Raw genomic sequence first — 13,531 nt, forward strand, 5'->3', positions numbered from 1 at the left:
ACCCAGGGACTCTACTTCTCCTTCAGAGAAATGTTTACATCTATGCACGAAGAGACAAAAAGAAGAATGTTCATTGTAGCTTTACTCTTATGATAGTGTATAATTGGAAATACACAAATATCAAGAAGGCACTGGCTAGATTGTGGTACAATCCATACTGTGAAATATTCTGCAACACTTATAAACAATAAGATACATCTGTATGTAATGACATGGAAAGAATTTTAAGCCATAAAGTAAGTGAAAATAGTAAGTTGCAGAGCTATGTGACAGCATTTATATTTTTTAAAAAGTCATCTATAATGTATTTAGTAAATACACATGAAATGAATTACAGGGTTAGTTATTAAATTGTTAGCAGCAGTTAACTTTGGTGGTGGGGTATGAAGAAAAAGGGCTGAGTAGATGTCAGTATTTTTCCAATACATATTTATATCATTTGATTTTTAAATTTAATTTCATATATTATTTTTGTAATTAAAAATAGACAACCAAAAAGAAGAAGAAAGCTGAGTACTACTGATATCTGTGCTTGTTTAGCTGCCTTCATATGACATTCAAATGTGATCTACCAGGTCTCTTGATCAGATGGGTTTAATCATTCTGCATATAAATACATCCATATAATAGAGCAGTCATTTCAGAATTGTTTATGCTGAGAATCCTTTTAAGTATCTTGCTCTATTTTACAGCCTGACACCTATTTGTATTTGACTGCTTTACATCTTATGCTCTCAGATAGTATGCACTCTTCAATATTTCTAAGCAGAGTCTACAGTGGGCAAGATTTCCCCCAGGTTGTCTAATGCTTGGATTTCATTCCTCATGGGCCCAAGAGGACTGTCATTCAGAGGCTTCTTCCTTAACTCAGTGGGCTTTGCTTATAGGATAAGTAGAAGGAGTACTGACATAGAAATCAGGAGATTTAAATTCTATTATCAGCTCTGCCACTTAATAATTGGTTGAGAAATATTTGTTGAGTACCTACTATGTGTGCCAGATACTATATAACAAAGTGTACCTCATTTAGCCTCTCTGAGCCTCTGTTAAAAGGAGGCTAATTACACCTATCTTAACAGGGATTTGGAATGAGATCTTTCCTTTTCAAGCCCTCTGGAAAAGGGTTAGGCCAACATACAGAAATCAAGACTGTGATCAATATGCAAGAGGCTCATGGCTGGAAATTCTGGAATTGAAAAGTACAAACAATGGATGTGGTGGCTCACATCTATAATCCCAGCATTTTGGGAGGCTGCAGCGAGAGGATCACTCGAGACCAGGAGTTTGAGACCAGCCTGGCCAACATAGCAAGACTCTGTCTCTACAAAAAATAAAAAAAAATATAGTGGCACACTCCTGTAGTCTCAACTCCTCAGGAGGCTGAGGCAGGAGGATCACTTGAGCCCAGGAGTTCAAGATTACAGTGAGCTATGATTGCACCACTGCATTCCAGCCTGGGTGACAGAGAGAGACCCTGCCTCAAAGGAAAAAAAAGTTCAAGATGGTATTCATTACCCAGATCAGCTCCATAAAAAGGGACATACATACAATTTGTATAACATTCCATGGAGTCCATTGGCTCCCCTGAAACCTATCCATGGACTCATCCATGAACCCCCTTGGGCGTCAGTTGTCTTTAACTCAAAGAATGGAATTGCTGCCTGATAGAACCAATAAACATTTTTCCAGTGGTGCCGAGTTCCACATCCACATCTATATGCAAAGACCCAGCACCTTGTTCTAGACGGAGCCACCTTTTAGAAGATGAAAGCTAGGAGGTAGGGTTAAGCAGCACCAAAGAATCTAGAAATGAGCACCAAAAGTACTCATCCACAAGGCAGAGAAATGGGATGGAAGAAAGGATAGCTTAAGGCAAAAAAGTGCCCAGTGGCAATAGGAAGTAAAAAAATTAAGTTGGCCCTCAAATTGGGGGTTTAGGGAAGGCAAACCCTTTCTATATCCATACCTTCTAAAGATATGAACAAAAGGACTGTGCAGGGGGCAGCAAACCCTGGGAAGGAAGGTGGAGGAGTAAAATGATCTGAGAAAAAAAATCCCAAAACATTAAAGTTCTAATCTACAGGGAAAATTCAAAATTTCCTCAGTTTTTCCATTAACCTTGATGAGATCCAGCAGGAGTGATGATTTGAACATCCAGTCGAGTTTCACATCCTGATTTATCAATATGTCTTCTAGGCTCCTTCGGGAGCAGAATTCTGTCACAATGGCAAACATCCCCGAATCATAGAAGAAGCCCAATAAAGGGTTAATGTTCTCATGACGGAGGTCTTTCATCTGGAAATGGGAGGGAGAGAGGAGTGTCACAGTTGTCCTGTCTCAATTGGGGACCAAAGTTGAGGGCACATAACCTTCTCTTCACTCTTCTTATGACTGGTGTCTGTGGTTGGCAGAATTGTGATTCCCAGGATCTCCAACCCCTAGCAGTACTCCTGTGATTGTGTTATCTTATGTGGCAAAAAGGAGATTATCAGGGTGAGTTCAATCTTATTACATGAACCCTTAAAAGTAGAAGAAGATGGCAGAAGATGAAGTCAGAGATATTCAGAGTATGAGCATTCAACACACGATTGTTGGCTTTGGAAGATGGAGGAAGGAGGCTACAAGCCAAAGAATGTGGCCAGCCTCTAGAAGCTGGTAACCACCCTTAGCTGACATCCAGCAAGGAAATGGGGACCTCAATTCTATGAGGTCCAAATGGGAACCAAATTCTGCTGAAAACTTGAATGAGCCTGGAAATGGTTCCTCCACCAAGCCTCCAGATAAGAGCCCAGTGTAACTGACAACTTCACTTCAGACTTGTGAGACGCTAAGCAGAACACCCAGCTTAGTCTGCATAGACTTCTGATCTACAGAAATGTGAGATAATAAATTGGGGTTGTTCGAAGCCACTAAGTTTGTTTTAATTTGTTATAGCAGCAATAGAAAACAAATGTGATGGACAAAGAGGGAAATTTCAGAAAGTGAGATCTCTTTTGACATACTTACGTGAATGTGGAAGCTGCAGTTTTCTCCCTAATTCCTTTGGGACTCTCTAGAATGGAGCTCAGTGACCCAAGAAGATTAGTACAGTAAAAGGTAGAATAGGTTGTCTTTCTGTGAATATTCATCTACCCAGCACCCATTAAAATAACTTCTGTATATAAACATCAAGCCAGAACTTACAAAATTTGTTTCAGAAGAAGCATCTAGAATTTTGGCTACAGTTTCCATTTACATCCATTCATTTTTTTTCACTGATGTGAAAAGTTTTTAGTATGTGCCCACAATGTCCAAGGCACTGGCCTGCACACTGGAGAAGCAGAGATGAACAAGATGAAATCACTGTCTTGAAAGAGCTCACATTCAATGAGGAGTGATAAACAAGTAATCTGACAATTATATTTTACTATGAAACGTATTCTAAAGAAAGGGAGCATGGGATGCTGAGAAGACTCACATGTTAAATATCCAAGTCGATCTGGGGTGGTCAAAGAAGTCTTCCCTAAGGAGGTAATATCTGGACTGTCTTGAAGGACAAGTAAGAGTTGACTAGGTGGAGGTAACATGATGAGAGGGGCTGAGAGTGAGAGCATGTTATATTGAGGAAGCTGCAACATGTTTATGGTGGCCAGAACAAAGTGCAAGGAAGAGAATATGAAATACCAGGCTGGAGAAGTATACAAGGAGCCACATCCCATGGGCCTTTGAGAACGATGCTATGGAACTTGAAATTTATATTATGGACATTCAATACTTGCCCTCTATAATTATTATTAGGGGAATGAAAGAGAAAAAAAGGCTCCATCATCACTTCCAGATTTTCACTTAGATTCCTGGGTAGGTGGTAATGCTATACATGAATATAGGGAATTCAGGGATGGCATAGGAAGTGGATGTGCTGGTGTCTCATCCACATCCCCCTTTTACCAGGCATCCCCCAACCATTATGAACTCTGGCTGATAACACAGTTACTCCATTTTCAGGAAAACTGTTCTGGAGCCCAAGCCAAAGGTAAGACACCTTACCTGAGAAGCTAGACCCCACCCACAGACCTCAGGCAATAACTGATTGACAGGGATGGTACAAAAGTCCAGCTCCCTAGCCTCAAGGTGGGACTTATTGTACAACCTGTGCTCCAGCATTTCCCCATGAGATCATACTGTTGCTAGTCTCCAGCTGAGACCAAATACTTGCTTAGCTTTTACCCCTACCCTATCCTGCTTCCCTCACTCTTTTCTCTTGAGAGTATTCTCTTAATAAGTAATTTGAACAAGAATTTCCATCTCAGTCTCAGCTTTCAGGGAATCTGACCTAAAGACAAGTTAGGAAAACAAATTTGGTGGTGAGGAAGACTGATGATAAATTGAGTTTGGGACATACTAAGAATGAGTACTTATATAACAACATGGTGATACTGTTTCAAAGACAGTTGCATATTCAGGGTTTAGAGCTCAGGAAAAAGGACTGAACAGGATAAATAGATGTGGAGTTTGTAAGCATGTAGACTGTAGATGAAATCAATGGGAATGGATGAGATTACCCAAGGAAAGCACATAGAATAAAGAGAAAAAGGAAATAGCAGCATTTAGAGGATGAGAAAAGAAGAACAGCCTGCATAAAGACTCACAAGGGAAGCCAGAGCAGTGGAGAAGAGCCTATTTAGAACAACAAAATTAATAACACAGGACAAGTTTCAAGAAAATGAGATAAATTCCAGAAAGAATTTCAAGAAAGTGTGATAAATAACAGAGAGGTCAGGTAAGATAAAGAAAAGTGTCTGGTGAATTTGACCATTAAGAAATTAATTACAGAAACTTACCATACAAATATATTTTCCCAGATATATATATATATGTGTATATGAAAAAATATATACATATATATGTTAAGAATGGTAACAGTGTTGAATGAATAGAAATGGGCAGATCTGAGGTGTATTTTGGAGCTACAAATCAGATGACTTGTTGGTGTGGGGAGTGAAGGAAAGAATGAAATCAAGGATTATTCTATTTTGAGCACTGAAAGGATGGCGAGCCATTTATCGATATAGGGGGACTTAGAAAATAAGCTTGCTTCTCTAACAAGGTGATCCAAGCCAAGATTAAATTACCCCTGGTGGGAATGGCAGCTATTGACCTTCAAGGTTGCCTTCTAAGCATAAAAGCCTGACACTCATAACAATTCTCCTAGTCCACTGCAACCTAAACCAGTTAAGGCAGCTATGGAAACTCAGCCCACACATAGCAAAGTAGGCATCTTCTTCTAAGGTTCTATTCTCTTATAAACCAAGAAGCTAAAACTACTAGGCTCTGGAACTCTGTTGGAAGACAGAGTATGAAGTGGTTATATCAGAGACTGCTAGCTGTTCAAAACAAATCTATTTCCTTTTCTTACTGGGCAAAGAACTAATTCACATTTTCCAGCTTCTCTTGGACTTAAATATAGCTATATGTATCAATGGAATTTGAAAGGAAGTGATATGTACCATTCCTTGGCTAAGGCTTTTAAGAGGCAAATATACTTCCTCCCCCATTATTTTCCCACTTCTATGGATAAATGTAGATGATGATATGGCCCTAAGACATGGCAGAGCCAAAAGATGGTTATAGCGTGGGTTCCTGAATCATCATATTGGATGAGAGTCACCTGCCTAGCAAGAATTCCCACCCACTTTGTATTCCTATTTGGGTGAGAATTAAACTTCTGCCATGTTTGAGGCATTAAATATTTAGAGATCTATTTGTTACAACATCTAGCATTACACTAAAAGTCCTAGCATGAGAAAATTTCAGATCTAGATCCCTGCCAGATCTTTACAGTCATCTGTCTTCAGCTATAACCAATGCAGAAGATCCTATATAGGAAGCAGGTAGATACTAAGCATGTCCTACTAAGATTCTGGACAACCGCAGGATGCAGAGAATGTTTGGAATACCTGCTTTAGCAAGATGCTTTAGGAAGATGAACATTTACTGGGTAGATATGCACTTTATCTCTTTCATAATACCTTGCTAGCTGGCTACCATCAAATATTCAAGAGTGCTGTCTCTCAAGATTTTTGTTAGCCTCGTATCTGGCATGAAACTCTTAAGCATATAATCACCAGAGACACCTGCTCCTGAGTCAAACCACTGGCCTACGTTACCTTAAAATGCTTTTACGCATTTGAAAATGTTCCTGAGATGTCATAACACCAGAATTAATCTCTACATGTCCCTCTTCCACAACAACTGCAACACCATCCTAGGAGTGTCTATGGACACCTTTATGAAAATGTAATTTTCTACATTAGTACCCACCCCCCAACTGTATCAGCCATTGCTACCTATTTTGGTGACAAGATTTTCTACTTCCATGGACTAATTGGTCTGTTTCCTGCATTTTATTTTCTTTTGTTTTGTTTTGCCATAAAGAGCTATTGTTCAAGACCTCCTATTCCCTATATCAATCTACCATTGTCTATCATTCAGAGGCCAATGGTCATATAGAACATATTAACCAGATACTAATGGAAGACTTCTGATGCTGTATTTCCCACCAGCAATATTTTATTCATTTAACAAATAGTTTTTGAGTACTTAGTTTTGAGTGCCAGACCCTGAGCTAAGGGCTGGGAACAAATGGTGAACAAAATTATTATATGGATCCTGACTTCTTACTTTAATCAGGTGTGTACACTCAGAGTTTCTAAAATGTATTATTCATAATGTTCAGTAACCAACCAAAAGGCCTTAGATACGCAGAGAAATAGGAAAGTGTGACCCATACTTAGGGACAAAAAGAGGTAAGTAGAAATCAACCCTGAGATGACACAAATGTTGCAATTATCACAAAAGGACTTTAATACAGATATTCTAAATATATTTGAGGACTTAAAAGACAATATATGCAAAATGAATATACATATATAGAACATCAGCAGAAAAACAGAAATTATAAAAATTAACCAAATAGAAATTCTATAGCTGAAAAATATAATAACGAAATGAAAAATTCATTATGTGGATTTAGGAGATGACAGAAGAGTAATGAACTTGAGAGAGAAATAAAAATACCCCAATCTGAAGAACAGAAAGAAAAGGAATGGGGAAAAAATGAATAGAGTCTCAGGGATCAGTGGGACAATATAAAGCAGTCTAACACATATATAACTTGAGTCCTGGGAAGATGTAAGAGAAAATGTAGCAGAATAAAAATATTTTGAAAAATGGTAGCCAAAAACTGCATGAATTTGGTAAAGGACATCAACTTAAAAATCCAAGAAGCTCAATGGACCCCAAACAAGATAAATACAAAGAAAGTAACCTAGATACATCGTACTCAAACACCTACAATCCAAAGCCAAACTTAAAGATCCAAGAAGCTTAGTGAACCCCAAGAAGGTTAAAAACAAAACAAAAAAAAACTTTGACATTTAATAGTCAAACTCCTGAAATCTGAAGATAAAGTAAACTTTTGAAGATAGAGAACAAACAGCCCACATTACACCCAGAGGAATGGATAATGGCTGACAGAAAACAATGGAATTACATGTTTTAAATGCCAAAAGAAATTTGCTGTTAACTCATAATTCTGTATCCAGTGAAAGCATCGTTCAAAATTGAAGTCATTATCAAACAGACAAAAACTGAGAAAATTCATCATCGGCAGACCTACAATACAAGTAATGCATAAAGGAAGATCTTAAGGGTAAAGAGAAGTAATGCTGCATGGAAACTTGGCTTTATTAAGAAAGAATGAAAGTTATCAGAAATAGCATGTTGATAAATAAAACAGAATATATTTTTATTTCATTCTCTTAATTTCTATGAAATACATATTAATGTTTAAAAATATTTTAACACTATATCACGGGGTTTATAATAAATGTGGAAGTAATATATATAACAACAATATAGCAAAGAATAGTAGGATAGGTAAATGGAACAATGTTGTTACAAATTTCCTGTGTTTTATGTAAAGTAATACAATATTAACTCTAAGTAGACTGTGATAAGTTCAAGATGCATATACCAATTCCTAGAACAACCACTAAAAATGAAAATAGTATAGTTAAAATGCGAATATAGGAAGCAAAATGGGATATATAAAAAATATTTTTAGGCCAGGCGCAGTGGCTCACACCTCTAATCCTAGCACTCTGGGAGGCCAAAGCCAGAGGATTGCTTGAGGTCAGCATTTCGAGACCAACCTGAGTAAGAGCAAGACCCCATCTCTACTAAAAATAGAAAAATTAGCTGGGCGGAGTGGTGTGAGCCTGTATTTCCCAGCTATTCAGAGGCTTAGGCAGGAGGATCGCTTGAGCCCAGGAGTTTGAGGTTGCTGTGAGCTAGCCTAATGCCATGGTACTCCAACCTGGGCAACAGAGCAAGACTCTGTCTCAAAAAAAAATTTTTTTTAGCCCAAAGAAAGCAGGAAAGGAGGAACAAGGGAACAAACAAAAATATAGGTGAGTCAAATAGAGAACAAACAGCAAAATATAAGACCAAAAATCCAACTATATCAGTAAGTACCTAAAATGCAAATGGCCTAAACATTTCAATTAGAAGGCAGAGATTGCAGAATTGGGGAAAAAAGCAAGAACCAAATGTATGTTGCCTAAAAAAGATGACCATTAATCCAAAGACACAAATAGATTGAAAGTAAAAGGATAGGAAAATATAAACTATGCAAAAACTAATCAGAAGCTAGAGTAGCTATATTATTATTGGACAAAATAAAGATCAAGAAAATAAATATTACCAGAGATAAAGAGGGGCATTTCCCAATGGAGAAAGAATCAAGACATAACAATTATAAATTTATATGCACAGTAGTGTGCTGGAGCTGGTTCATACTAGATCACAAGAAGCAGATTTTGCATATTTCATACCAACTCTGTGTTTAGTAACATCACATGGGTAGCCCAAAATCAGTCACATGGAGGTATTTATAGCACAGAAATCAGAAAATGCTCCAAATTAAGAAATTTTATCAGAAAGCATGTTGTTAAACATTTACTAACACACCAATATAGTATGTACTTAATAACCGTGCTTCAAAATGCATGAAGAAAAAAACCTCACAGAATTAGAAAATAAGAAAATTTTAATAGTAATTGATATATTGATAAAAATGCAGTAAGGATATAGAAGATCTGAATGACACTATCAACTATCTTGACCTAATCAATATGGATAGAACTCTGCACCCAACAACCATACAATATACATTAATTTCAAATGCAGGTGGAATATTCACCAACATAGAAGACATGCTTGGCCATAAAATATTTTTTGACAAATTTCAAAAGATTAAATTTACAGATTATATGCTTTGATCACAACAGAGTTAAATGAGAAGTCTATCAAACATATCTAGAAGAGCCCTGAATATATGGTAATTAAGCATATGTTTCAAAATAATACATGCACAAAAAAGAAATTAACAATGAAAATCATAATTATTTGAAACTGAAGGAAAATAAAAATACAACATACCAAATTAGTGGGATGCAGCTATAGCAGAGCTTAAAGTGAAATATGTTGTTTATATTAAAAAAGAAAGAATGCTTAAAAATCAAGGGTCTCTGTTTCTTACTAAGATGCCAGAGAAAGAAGAACAAATTAAACCAAAAAGTAAATAGAAAGAAGGAAATAATAACAATAAGAGCAGAGAGAGATCTTAGACGTAAAAAGCCGATAAAAAGTAAAGAAAATTAACAAAGTCAAAACTTTGTTCTTTAAAACAAAGCAATAAATTTGATAAATCTCTAACAAGACTGAGCAAGAAAAAAAGAAAATGTACAAGTTATTAATATCAACAATGAAAGAGGCCGGGCGCTGTGGCTCACGCCTGTAATCCTAGCTCTTGGGAGGCCGAGGCGGGCGGATTGCTCAAGGTCAGGAGTTCAAAACCAGCCTGAGCAAGAGCGAGACCCCGTCTCTACTATAAATAGAAAGAAATTAATTGGCCAACTGATATATATATATAAAATTAGCTGGGCATGGTGGCGCATGCCTGTAGTCCCAGCTACTCGGGAGGCTGAGGCAGGAGGATCACTCGAGCCCAGGAGTTTGAGGTTGCTGTGAGCTAGGCTGACGCCACGGCACTCACTCTAGCCTGGACAACAAAGCGAGACTCTGTCTCAAAAAAAAAAAAAAAAAAAAAACAATGAAAGAGGTGATATCGCTACAGATCTTACAGATATTAGTAAGATAATAAAGGAATTTTTGAACAACTTTATATAAATAAAATCAACAATTTAAACGAAATTGACAAATTTCTTGCAAAACTTACTAAAAGTAGTACAATATGAAATAACAATCCTAATAGTCCTATATTCAGCAAAGAAATTGAATTTGTTTTCAAAAACATCTCCACAATCCCAGCCCAGTGGCTCACACCTGTAATCCTAGCACTATGGGAGGCCGAGGCGGGTGGATCGTTTGCTCTCCGGAATTCGAGACCAGCCTGAGCAAGAACAAGACCCCGTCTCTACTAAAAATATAAAGAAATTAACTGGACAGCTAAAAATATATAGAAAAAATTAGCAGGGCACAGTGGTGCATGCCTGTAGTCCCAGCTACTTGGGAGGCTAAGGCAAGAGGATCGCTTGAGCCCAGGAGTTTGAGGTTTCTGTGAGCTACGCTGACACTGCAGCACTCTGTCTCAAAATAAATAAATAAATAAAACATCTCCACAAAGAAAATCCTAGGACCAGATGATTTTACCAATGAAATTCATTAAAAATTTAAATAATAAATAGTACCAATCTTACAGAAACTCTTTCTAAAATAGAGGGGAGGAGGAGGGGCAGGCAGAGGAGGGGAGGAGAAAGGCAGAGGAAGAAGGAGAGGGAGGGAAATAAAATGATAAATTGGACTTCCTTGAAACTAAAAATCTTGCTCATCTAAAGACATCATTAACAAAACTAACAGACAAGCCACAAATTGAGGAAAATATTTTCAAAACAAATACTTCATCAAAGACTTTATCTAGGATATATACAGAATGTGTATAATTCAAAATTAAAAGACAAAAATAATCACAAGTTTTGAGAATGGGGAAAAACTTGAACAGATACTTCACAAAAGTTATACAAATAAATCATAAACACATGAAAAGGTGCTTAACAACTTCAGTCATCGAGAAAATGCAAATTCAAGTACAATAAAATACCATTTCACACACACTGGAAAGGCAAGTAAGTATCAAAAAAAAAGACAAATGTTGCTGAGAATTTAGAGCAACTGGAACATTTCTGATGACAATGTAAAATGTTATAGCCAACTTGGAGAACTATTTGCATGTTTCATATAAAGTTACGCATACAACTTATTCTATAACTCAATTATTCTATTCTTATATATTCACCCAAAAGAAGTGAAAATATATGTTCACAGAAAGGTGTGTACAAAAATCTTTCTAGCTGTCTATGAAAAGATGCTCAACATCACTCATTATGAGAGAAATGCAAATCAAAACCACTATGAGATATCACCTCATATGCATTACTATGAATGCTATTAACAAACAGAAAATAAGTGTTGGCAAGGAGTTGGAAAAACTGGAACCTTTGTGAAGTGTTGGTGGAATTGTATAATGTGCAATTACTATGGAAAACAGTATGGAAGTTCCTCAAAAAAATTAAAAATAGAACTACCATATGAACCAGCAATCCCACTTCTGGATACATATCCAAAAGAATTTAAAGCAAGGTCTCAAAGAGATATTTGTACACCCATGTCCAAAGCAGCATTATTTGCAATCAGCAAGAGGTAGAAGTAACCCAAATGTTTATCAGTGAATGAATAGACCATACAATGAATTATTATTCAGCCTTTAAAAGGAAGAAAATCCTGTCACATACTACAACATGGATGAACCTTGAGGACATTATGCTAAGTGAAAGAATCTAGTCACAAAAAGACAGATATTGTATGATTCAACTTATGTGAGGTATCTAAAGTAGTCAAACTCATAGGAACAGAAAGTAGAGTGGTAGTTACCAGAGGCTAGAAGAAAAGGACAAGGGAAGTTGTTTCATGGCTATAGAGCAAGACGAAAAATTCTGTAGATTTGGTTCACAACAAATTTGCAAGACGAAAAATTCTGTAGATTTGGTTCACAACAATGTGGATATACTTAATACTACTGAACTGTACACTTAAAAATGGTTAAGATGGTAAATTTTATGTTATGTGTTTTTTACAACAATAAAAAATTTATAATTGCCTTATCCAAAAAACTAGAAGTAAGCTAGATGTTGATCAATAGGACGATTATAAACAAATTGTGATATATTTATAAAATGAAATACTACTAGGAAGGCCAGGCGCGGCAGTTCATGCCTGTAATCCTAACACTCTGGGAGGCCGAGGCTGGTGTATCGCTCATGTTCAGGAGTTCGAGACCAGCCTGAGCAAGAGCGAGACCCTGTCTCTACTAAAAATAGAAAGAAATTAATTGGCCAACTAAAAATATATAGAAAAAATTAGCCAGGCATGGTGGCACATGCCTGTAGTCCCAGCTACTCAGGAGGCTGAGGCAGAAGGATCGCTTGAGCCCAGGAGTTTGAGGTTGCTGTGAGCTAGGCTGATGCCATGGCACTCTAGCCTGGGCAACAGAGTGAGACTCTGTCTCAAAAAAAAAAAAAAAAGAAAAAAAGAAATACCACTAGGAAATTTAAAAATGAACTACTGATATATGCAAAATTATGAATTCATCTTAAAAAGCATTATGTTGACAGAAAGAAGCCAGGCATAAAAGATACTATATCATTTCATTTATATAAAATCGAAGAACAGAAGAAAATACTAATTTATGGGTTAATAGATATCAGAACAGTGGTTTCTTCAAAGACAGGAGAATGACTGAAAGGGGGACAAGGGAACTTTCTGGGGTAATGGACATATTATGCATCTTGTTTGGGAGAATGGTTACACAGATATATGCAATTGTCAAAATTCATTGAACAGAATGCCTAAGATGTATACATTTTATTTATGTTAATTATACCTGAATAAAAAATGTATTTCATAAACACAATCAGACATTATGCTAAGTGAAATAAGTAAGTCACAAAATGACAAATACTCTGTGATTCTACATGAGTAAGATACCTGAAGTAGTAAAATTCATAGAAAAAAAGATAGAATGGTGTTTACCAGGAGGTGTGGGGAAATGGAGAGTCATTTAATAATAATGGGTATAGAGTTTAATAATGGGTATAGAGTTTCAGTTTTGCAAGGCGAAAAAATTCTGGAGATATGCTGCACAACAACGCAAATATACTTAACATTGCTTAACTGTGTATTTTAAAATGGTAAATTTTGTTATGTGTATTTTACTGCAATTAAAATAAAAATTTTAAAAACACAATGAGATACTTCATCCTAGTGGGAGATGATGGTAGCTTGGACCAGGATGGTAATAGTAAAAATACAGAAAGAAAAGGGCATTAGGGATTTAAAGAGAATGGAGAAGCTTCGATGTATGGGTTACAGAAAGTAAATTAACCAATGAAGTATAATAGAGTTACAAGATAGT

At 36.5% G+C, this 13,531-nt stretch overlaps 1 protein-coding gene across 1 annotated transcript in view; it reads right to left on the minus strand.

The window, feature by feature from the left end:
- The window catches only part of GUCY2F (guanylate cyclase 2F, retinal), a 101,443-nt gene that overhangs the window by 33,527 nt on the left and 54,385 nt on the right, over nucleotides 1–13,531 (minus strand). The window contains exon 9 of the mRNA XM_012751368.2: nucleotides 2,119–2,295. Coding sequence (XP_012606822.2) covers nucleotides 2,119–2,295 — 177 coding nt within the window. The remainder of the gene's footprint in view (nucleotides 1–2,118; nucleotides 2,296–13,531) is intronic.

This window comes from Microcebus murinus, chromosome X (assembly GCF_040939455.1).
Source record: "Microcebus murinus isolate Inina chromosome X, M.murinus_Inina_mat1.0, whole genome shotgun sequence".
Classification (NCBI taxonomy): domain Eukaryota; kingdom Metazoa; phylum Chordata; class Mammalia; order Primates; family Cheirogaleidae; genus Microcebus; species Microcebus murinus.